The sequence below is a fragment of the Penaeus vannamei genome, chromosome 14 (assembly GCF_042767895.1).
Source record: "Penaeus vannamei isolate JL-2024 chromosome 14, ASM4276789v1, whole genome shotgun sequence".
NCBI lineage: Eukaryota > Metazoa > Arthropoda > Malacostraca > Decapoda > Penaeidae > Penaeus > Penaeus vannamei.
Genome location: NC_091562.1, coordinates 39,614,592 through 39,624,591, shown reverse-complemented (window position 1 = coordinate 39,624,591; position 10,000 = coordinate 39,614,592). Strand labels below are relative to the sequence as shown.

Genomic DNA, 10,000 nt, shown 5'->3' with positions numbered 1-10,000 from the left:
GACATAATAACAATACAAAACAGACGAGGGTAAACACATCCAGTTTAAAAGTCTCTTGAGAGTCCAGATCCTTAGCATTACATACAGCGTTTATTGAAATGATTTGTCTTCCCGCCTTGTATTGAAGTGTACATAAAAATATACAGAACAGGTGTCTTAACCTACACTGGTACTATATACAAAGGAATATGGTGTTGGGAGCATGGCTATTCGTGATGATATATGCAGTGTTGCCAGACGCATGACTAATAAGAGTGAGACCTTTGTGCATGATTCCCATCTGGCAAAACTGATGATATGGCATGAGTATGACATCAACTCTGAACAATCCTGAGGCCACTCTCGGACACCACGACTCCACACCTACACACAATGGCTACTTCAGTGAGATTCCGCAGTCTGAACCGCACAGGTCTGTCCGCATGCGCGTTTCGCTCTCGTCTTAACTGGAGATTCAATCACCATCACTAAAGCTAGATTAAATACCTTAAAATCATACTTATCTTTTAATGAGACTAAATGAGTGGCTGGCTATAGATAAGAAGTGACTGTCTCCCTTTCATTATCAAACACACTTATGATACATTTCTTACAACTGTTACTGGAAAAAGGAAGGTTCGAGAGGTAAGCAGCCTGTTGTTGAACTGTTCCACGCGGAGCCCCGGGCGAGTCTGCTCAGGCTCGCGCGATCCACAATACGCCACAAACACTGGTGGGACGTTCGACTATCACAGGAGATAAGGGCGTGGGCGTGGGCGGGGGCAAGGGTGAGAGGCGAAGGGTGGGAGAGCCGCCGGGCGCTCGGACCCTCCGCGCGGCTCCACGACGGAACGCAACACCACGTCATCCTCCGGGAGGGCGGGACTGGGGGGGGGGTAGTCAGTAACACCTGCACTTGTTTTATCACTGAACATCTTTGTTTTGAGAATGCGTACTTGTGATTTTTTTTTTTTTTTTTTTTACTATTCTGCGATTTTTTTTTTCTATTCACAGCACTTGTCTGTTTTGTTTTGATTATTCAGGGATGGAGCGACGGAAGAGTTGATTGCGTTCTTGACCGGGCCGAGCAGACCGTCCCTTGAGGCTCCTCGCGGCGGCCTCACTTGGTGGTGTGTCGCGCCCACGCCATGCGCTGCAGCTGCGCCAGGGTCTCCTGTCGCGAGACGCGCTCGCTGGCGGTGCGGGTGATGGGCCCGTTGAGGTTGCGCGGCGTCCCGAGCGGCGTCGGCCCGTACGGGCCCAGCGTCACGGCGTCCTCCGGCACCTGCGCCAGCCGCTGCGGTTCCAGGGCGTACAGCTGCGCCACGGCCTGCGTCACACTCTCGCCCGACGACTGGCCGCTGCTGTCGCGCTTGGGGTCGCTCTCGCTGCTGAGGGAGGGCGTGCTGCTGCAGTCCTCGTAGCGCTGCGCGCCGCGGGGCCGGGGCAGCCCTTGCAGCTTGGGGGCGGAGAGGGGGTCCTGTCGGGGCACAGCCAGAGTTACCTCCCCGCCGCGGCCGCCCTCGGTGGCCCAAACGGGGAGGGGGTGGATGAGCGGCCCCTGAGAGGGGACGCGGGGGGAGGGCTCGCGGGAGTGGGGGGCCGAGCTGGGGTCCTGCGCCAGGATCGGCAGCTGCAGCGTCCCCAGGAGGGAGGGGGCGGAGTTGGTTGGGGAGGTGGGTGAGGGGAAGAGGAACGACTGCTGGGCCAAGCCGGGCGAGGGCGTGGGCGGGGGTTCCGGGGGGCGGAAGAGCGGGGCGGCGCCGCCGAGGTCCAACGCCGCCGCCAGCTGGCTGGTGTGGCCAGGGCTGGCGCCGGGCACCAAGAGCTGGCCAGAGAGAGAGCATGAGTTGGCCACTCGCTGCAGCAGCCACTACACACCATGCTTCTGCAAACGAAAGAGACTACTGAGCCATGCAGGCCTCGCGGGGTCACTAGCCCGCCGGCCCTCGGGGGAGGGCGCCGCTCGGCCGAGTTAGCCTCTACGCTGGCGGTTAGTCGGCCGACCACCTACGGGTCTCGGGACACCAACAAACTAATGCCATGCAGCAATTTACGAGGCGGCCTCAAAACGACGTAAGGTTAACAAGTTACATGTCAGCTAAATACTACCATACTGTAAGTTCTACTCACACGAGAAATTACTTTCCAAAATCTACGAAAGCTTTTGTTGTATATCTCATTAAAACCAGAATGAAATCCCTTGCTGATACTCTAAAGAGGCTCTCACTGGGAAAGGGTCTCAAAATGGTCCTTCATAATACATAAAAGATAGTAAAAGTACCTGATTTTTATGACTCTCAATTTGAAAGCAAAAGTTATCAGATAAAGAGTATAACTACAGGAAATAATTTACAAGAATATTACATTCTCCACATATTGTACTTTTAATCAAATCTACATTACTACTGAGACCAAACAGAAAAAAATACTGATGGATAATATAGAAGCTCTAAAAGTTTATCTAAAATCTATGGAAATTTTGAGCGAACAAGTACAAAAATCCTCAACAGGATGGGATTACGCTAGGGAGGCAAACCCTATAACATCTGTATATAAAGTTTAATGGCAAGGAATACTGCTCAGTGGAATGTAACTTCGACTGGGGGAAAACACACGCCTGTCAGACACATGCACATGCAAATACACACAGACCGACGCAGACATATACACGCAACAAACATAAACACAGACAGACAGACAGACAGGCACATAGACACTGACACACACACACACGCACGCACACACACACAGACAAATAAACCAAGAAACACACCATGCTGAGGTTTTGTACTTGTTTGCTACACGAGAGCTGGCAGATCATCCGAGAGGCGGAATACAAGGGAAAGGAACAGGAGAGGACTGCAAACAATACTTCTACAGGTTAAGAGTAAACTTTTCTCTTCTCTCGACCAGCTCTTACTGCTCTTCAGCGTTTAATTTAACGGAGTCTAAGAGCCAAAGGGAGAAGTGACAGGTGGCGCTGGGAAATGTATGATTTTGGGGAGGGGGGGCATTAAGAGGAGACTATATTAAAAAGAAGGCCTTAAGGGAAAATAAAATAACCTTGTATTTAATGTGGTTTGGTAAGTAAGCTTCAAGTTAATATTCGAGTCCTAGATCAGCGAAACAAAAAATAAAAAAGGAAAATAAAGAAAAAATAGCAACTTTAAGCCATGAATGGAAGTAACACTCACAGAAGCTACAGTTACATTTAGGATTAGCTAAATCTGGATATGCAGCTAATCATTTTAAAAGGCAAGTGGAATAACAATAATAAAAGCTTCAAACTCTTAGACAAGTGGAACATCTTCAAAGCTTCAAACTCTTAGACAAGTGGAACATCTTCAAAGCTTCAAACTCTTAGACATATATATGAAAAATCGAACAACATTGTCCAGCAGGATACGAAAAACAATAAGCAAAGGGGCTCCTGGAGAGGGCCCCGTCACCGAACCTGTGCCTTTAGCTCCGGCGGCGTCGGGAGCAGCTGCGTGGAGGGCATCGTGGCGCTCTGCTGGCCGGACAGCTTCACCTCGAGGTCCCGCACCTGCAGCACCAGCGCCTGGATGTGCTCGAGCAGCTCCTTGTTGTGGACGAGGAGCTGGTGTGTGCGGGCCTGGGGGAGGAGGGACGGGTTAGTGCCACGGGCTCTTACTCACTTGTTTCATCTTTTGGGCTCTCTCTCTCTCTCTCTCTTTCTCTCTCTCTCTCTCTCTCTCTCTCTCTCTCTCTCTCTCTCTCTCTCTCTCTCTCTCTCTCTCTCTCTCTCTCTCTCTCTCTCAACCATCCTCATACTAACCTGAGCTTCAAGTCTCGCAGCAGTTTCCGCCGCGAGCTGATCCCGGAGGAGATGCACCTGCGCCACAGCCGCCTGCGTCTGCTGTTGCTGCTGTTCCAGCTGTTCCCGCATCAGTTGTAGTTCGTGATGCACAGACAGCGGTGTGCCCGCCTGCGGTAGAGTGTCACCCGAGGGCAGGGGCTCGCTGAGGGGGGAGGCGTAGGTCTCGCCCACACTCTGTCGAAGGAAGGACATGTCACGCCACGCCGCTTGGCCTCCAGTTCAGAGGATTATCCTCCGCAATCATACAAGCATGTAGATCTTACATTATGAATTATGAATAACAAATACTAAAGATTAGAGTATAAAACGCAACACTCAAATTCAATGCAATTCAGTGTATATGCAGCAGAGAAGACCTCCACTGTAACCTTGACCACACAACGTTACGACGAACTGAAAAAGAGAAAAAGGAGAAAAAATGACTCGCAGTCAGCACGGCGTGGCCCGTCCGCGACCGACCTGCGGGACTTCCGGAAGCTCCAACGTTACCTTTGAGAGGATGTCTGATCCCACCGGAGGCGCGAGAGGCTCTAGCTTGTTGGGTCGCTGCGGCAGGAGCTCTACGGAGTCCTCGTTGACGGTGTCCGAGGGCGTGAGGGTGACCAGGTCCTCCTGCCCGCTCTCCGTGTCTAGCAAATCTGTCGGGTCGAGGCGCGAGTCAGGGGCAGGCAATGCGTTAAGGGCACGGCGGCTAATTTTTGTGGCAACTATTCCTTTGTCTCTCTCTAAAAACATACATACTTTTTCATATATATATATATATATATATATATATATATATATATATATATATATATATATATATATGCATATGTGTGAGTGTGAGTGTGTGAGTGTGAGTGTGAGTGAGTAAGTGTGAGTGTGTGTGTGTGTGTGCGTGTGTATGTGTATGTATGCATGTGTATGTGTATGTGTGTGTGTATGTATATGTATATGTATATGTATATGTGTGTTATAAATTATATATGTCTTTAGCTATATATTTATTTACCTATCTATCTATCTATCTATCTACATAGATAAATACATACATAAACCTACACATACACACACACACACACACGTATAATTTAAGTAGAAAGCAGAAAAAACTGCCCCACGCTCGAGCATCTGCAGACGAATCCGAACAAGTTGAGGACTCACCTTTCCTAGGCTTATCTGTTGACAGTTCGGATCCGTGCTCGCTGGCCTCGTCTTCGGCTGGCTCGGGCGAAGGAGGCGTGTCCTTGACGGAGATCTTGTGGCACACCTCGAACGCCTGGCCGACTGTTCTCACTATTCTCATGGCCTGACTCTGCAACGGAAACGGACGCGTTAGGCGGTTGCTGCGTGTCTGCCACGGCCTTTTAGGCCGAGAACGGGCGCGGTCGGACTCACCTGTTGCAACTGCGACTATGGCTTAGGCTACGGCTAGACTGCACGAACACGTTGCACCCTTCCACCTGGGCGAAGGGGATGCATCAGAAATAGGCTCCGGCGCCGCCCCGACGTCTCACATGGCTCCACCTGAAGAACTTACCTTTCCCCCAGCTGACAGATCCACCTGTTCCGAGTCACCTTTCGCCCGCGGGAGACGCACACCTGCCCGCCCATCTCGCTCCGCTGACGCCCCCCTCCCTCCCACGTCACTCCCCCTCCCCCTTCCCCTCCCACGTCACTCCCCCTCCCCCTCACACGTCACTCACCCCTCCCTCTCCCCCTCTTGTCACTCCCCCCCTCCCGCGCTTGCCTTGGCGCAGCCTCTCCTCCGGCCTCGCACTTACCTCCAAGTCGATGTCCTCGAGGCTGACGGCGGCGGCGGCGGGCGAGGCGGCGTCGCCGTGGACGGAGCGCGGGCGGCCGTTGGTGAGGCCGCGCTCCGTGAGGAAGGCGACGGCCTGCTGCACGCCCGCCAGCGGCGACGGCCTCTGCTTCTTGAGGGAGCTGTTTCTGGAGGCCGGCTTGGTGGGCTTCGCCTGGCCCGGCGGCCGGCTGCCGGTCGGGGGCAGCGCCTTGCCCAAGGGCGCCGCCTGCTGCGATGCGCCGCCCTTGGAGGAACCGGGGCTGACAGGTGTCTTGGGCGTGGGCGTGGCCAGCGGGCTGGGAGCCGCCTTCACCGGGGGCGTGGGAGGCTGAGCGGCCGACATCCTCAGCGCTGGGGCGGCGGGCGGAGTGCCGCCGGGCTTGGTGGGCGCGGGCGGGGGAGCGGCCTTCGCCGGCGCCGCGGAGGGGAGCGAGGGCGCCGCCGACTTGCCACTGGCTGTCGCCGGCTGGGCGCCAGGCCCGCCCTTGGCCGGGGCGGCGGGCGCGTGGGTGGGGCTGGTGGGCGGGGTGAGGATGGGCGTGGCGGGGCCGGGTAGCACGCCGGGCACGCAGGGCGGGCCGAGCAGGCCGGGGTTGCCCAGCATGGCCGTGACGCCCGATACGCTGGCGGCGCCGGGCGAGGTGACGCACTGCGCGCCCGACGCCGGCCCGGGGTTGGCCACGCCCGGCACGCCGCCCAGGGCGCTCAGGCCGCCCAGGCCCACGATGCCCGCGATACTGTGCGGGCGGCCGATGCTGTGGCGGAGGGCGTGGTGCGAGTGGTGCGGGGCGTGCAGGGCCGAGTGCGCGGGGCTCGGGGGCGGGTGCCTGAGGGAGGCGCCGTGGGCGTGGCCGCCGTTCCTGGAGGGCGCGACGACCTCGGGCTCGCGGAAGGACAGCTTCTTGCGGGGGCGCTCGTCGGGGACGCACATGGCGGCGTCTGTGCCCCCGGGCTGCTTCAGCATGGCGGCAGGGGGCGTGGCCAGGGGCGGGGCCAGGGGCGTGGCCAGAGCGCGGCGCGGGGGCGTCCTCGAACCGCTCACGGGCAGGGCAACTCCCTCACGTGTGGCGCGGCGGCCCGCCCATGCCCCAGGGCCTTTCCCTCGCCGCCCTCACCATCACCAGCCTTGCTACCGCCGCCTCTGGCTTCTTGCCCTCACGCCCACGCTGTCTGTACGCCCACGCTGTCTTGGCTCCGCCTCCCTCTCTACGCTCGCAGGGTCTCGCAGCCGCGGGTACACGAGAGCGCTGGGCTCATGCTCCGCTCGCCCTCACATGCTCAACCACAGGGCGGGGCGCGAGGTCTTGGCTCGGGCATTTTCAGGGAATTCTGTGTCCAAACTGTATCATGCATTCAACTTCTCAATATGCTTTTAACTCATTTCCTGAAACACATTTCCATTCAATGCACCAACCGCAAACACCCGCAATACAGCGCACACGGAATACGGCAAATACAATAGAACAAAACCTCCGGGCTTATCTCCACCCAAACAAGGGCCCCTACATCTTGCCGCAAGTAAAGGGAACACTTTCAGCCGCCAGGACCTCCCGACAGCCGCCAGGACCTCCCGACAGCCGCCAGGACATCACGACAGCCGCCAGGACCTCCCGACAGCCGCCAGGACCTCCCGACATCTGCCAGGACCTCCCGACAGCCGCCAGGACCTCCCAACAGCCGCCAGGACCTCCCGACATCTGCCAGGACCTCCCGACAGCCGCCAGGACCTCCCAACAGCCGCCAGGACCTCCCGACAGCCGCCAGGACCTCCCGACAGCCGCCAGGAACCTCCATCTCCCGACGAGAACCCGAAGGACGAGGAACCGACGGCGCCTCACCCGGCCGTAAGGACTACGAGCCTCAATGCACTTCGCCGACAATGTACTCCCCCAAAGATAAGACGCAGCCCCCGTAAGCCTTCTCCCCGATTACTTCCCCTTAAACACCCGAATTATATTTAGAACGAATGCGAAGGAAGGGGGGGGGGAGAGGGGAAAAATAAATGAGGGCAGACTGAGAGACAGGAGACCCCGTACCGCCACAAGAAGGGTCACCCGATGCCAATTGTTTCCCAGGGAGATGCCACCCAGTGCCAAGTTCGGAAAGTATATGAGAAGCTCCTTATTCTCCTCCTCCTGCGCTTCTCCTCTTCCCTCTAACCCTTACTTCTCGCTATAATTACTCGCACAAAATATTTTTTTTAGTATGTACTGAATGAAGCAACTTGAAAGAAATAGACATTCAATTCATACTAATGATAACAATAACAATCAGACTAATTAATCTATAAGAAAATAACAACATCGATAACAATAAAACAAATAAATAAATAAAAGATATTCCAATTATTCCCACTGATCCATGTTTAGAGTAAATGAAATGTTACGTGCAAGTCCCTTAGACTTTCGAACACGCTAAGCCCCACCCCTCATACCTCGGCAATAATAATCTTCACAATGACCATTTTCGCAGAGGAGAGAAATGAAGGAGTAAAATATGGGAGTCAGGATAACTGGATACAGACAAGAATGGGAGATAAAGCATAAAGGAGACATTTCCAAAGGAATTGTCCGACTTTCCCTAACAGAATCAAGACATTGAAAGGGGTAAACCGATCTTTCTGATGCTACCAACACGTGCTTTCCTCTTCCAGATCTTTTTCTTTCTTCTCCCTCTCCTCCCTTCGCTCCTCCCCTCCGCACTCATCATCTCCCCTTCCTCTACACCCCATTCCCTATACCTAAACAAACCAATAACCCAAGTGTGGAAGAAACAGGCGATAACCCCCACTCAAGAATTTTCCCTGTGGATAATGCCTGAAGTTGTAAGATATTCATAGGAGTTGGAGCCCTGACAAACACAGCGGGGTTAAAAAAAGTGAGCATCGTTTAAACATAGACTAAATAACGGCTATCAAACCATCGCGGGAGTACACACCGGGGAAACTGGTAAGAAACGGCATCTACACACACACAACACTGGCGGGGAGAAGGTATGGTGCGAGCACTCCCCAGGCTGTCAGGAGAAAGACACAATGTATGTGAAGGGAGAGACGGAGAGGGAGACATAAGGAGAAAGGGAGAGGGGGAGATAGGCAGAGTTTGGGAGAAAGAAAAAGGGCGAGGGAGAGAGAGAGAGAGAGAGAGAGAGAGAGAGAGAGAGAGAGAGAGAGAGAGAGAGAGAGAGAGAGAGAGAGAGGTGAGTGCGTGAATGAGTGAGTGATTGAGTGCGTGAATGAGTGAGTGATTGAGTGCGTGAGTGAGTGAGTGATTGTGTGTGTGTGTGTGTGTGTGTGTGTGTGTGTGTGTGTGTGTGTGTGTGTGTGTGTGTGTGTGCTGTGTGTGTGTGAGAGAGAGAGAGAGAGAGAGAGAGAGAGAGAGAGAGAGAGAGAGAGAGAGAGAGAGAGAGAGAGAGAGAGAGAGAGAGAGAGAGAGAGGGAGGGAGAGGGAGAGGGAGAGAGGGAGAGGGAGAGGGGAGAGGGAGAAGAGGGAGAGGGAGAGGAGGGAGAGGGAAGAGAGAGAGAGAGAGGAAGAGAGAGAGAGAGAGAGAGAGAGAGAGAGAGAGAGAGAGAGAGAGAGAGAGAGAGAGAGAGAGAGAGAGAGAGAGAGAGAAAGCGAGGCGGGGGGTTGTGTGAAGGGAGATCTCTGCTACACACTGTCTGGAGATCAGCCAAATGAGAGAGATGGATAAATATCTGTACACTAATACCTGTGTACAACGAATAGAGACGAGAGAGAGGGAGCAAGACTTCGTTCTGACGCCAATTGTACACGCAGCTGATAAAACAACGCATAATATATAAAATCGTCTCATGTGCGGTCATATGAGGTCAGGTTCGTGTATTAAAACCAGAATTTTTTTAACACTGTAAGAGGGGACTTTGCCTGCTCGATGTTGATAAGATTTCTCTTCTCCTTATTCCCCTCTCCCTTTCATTTCTATCCTTCTTATTCTCCTCTTTCTTTTTACTAATTCTTATCTCCTTCCCCTTTCCTCTTCTTCTTCCCTTATTTCTCTTCTCTCCCTCACCTCTTACTCCGTTTTGCTATCTCCACCTCATTTTATTTCTTCCCCCTCTTTTCTCTTTCCCTTTCCTTTTCTTCTCTCACTCCGTTTCTCCCCTTTTCTTCTCTGTGTTCTCTCACTTATTTTCTTCCTCTCCGCTGATTCAACACTTTTCCTAGTCGCCCACGACCCTTCTCCCACTTCATTCCCCTTTCTTCCCCTTCTTATCTCACAGCTCTTTCCTCCTTCCTTCTTCCTCCCTCACTCCCTTCCCTTTCCTCCTCCCCTCTCTCCTTCCTCATCTTCCTTCCTTCCTCTTTCTCTTACTCCCCCTCATCACCCCTTCCCTCTCTGAGTCTATCCCCTCTCCCTCCCTTCCCTCCTCTACT

At 54.0% G+C, this 10,000-nt stretch overlaps 1 protein-coding gene across 5 annotated transcripts in view; it reads right to left on the bottom strand.

The window, feature by feature from the left end:
* Positions 1-10,000, bottom strand: part of LOC113827142 (carboxyl-terminal PDZ ligand of neuronal nitric oxide synthase protein-like) — a 373,830-nt gene that overhangs the window by 1,755 nt on the left and 362,075 nt on the right. For 2 of the 5 annotated variants that reach the window (XM_070129929.1, XM_070129930.1), the window contains exons 2-7: positions 5,587-6,990; positions 4,967-5,117; positions 4,313-4,461; positions 3,782-3,997; positions 3,437-3,598; positions 1-1,807 (exon numbers count right to left, since the gene is read on the bottom strand). The exon at positions 1-1,807 is cut by the window's left edge and continues 1,755 nt beyond it. In XM_070129929.1, the coding sequence (XP_069986030.1) occupies positions 1,100-1,807; positions 3,437-3,598; positions 3,782-3,997; positions 4,313-4,461; positions 4,967-5,117; positions 5,587-6,570 (2,370 nt within the window). In that variant the 5' untranslated portion in view covers positions 6,571-6,990 and the 3' untranslated portion in view covers positions 1-1,099. The remainder of the gene's footprint in view (positions 1,808-3,436; positions 3,599-3,781; positions 3,998-4,312; positions 4,462-4,966; positions 5,118-5,586; positions 6,991-10,000) is intronic. The other 3 variants (XM_070129932.1, XM_070129933.1, XM_070129931.1) reach the window with 2 other exon arrangements.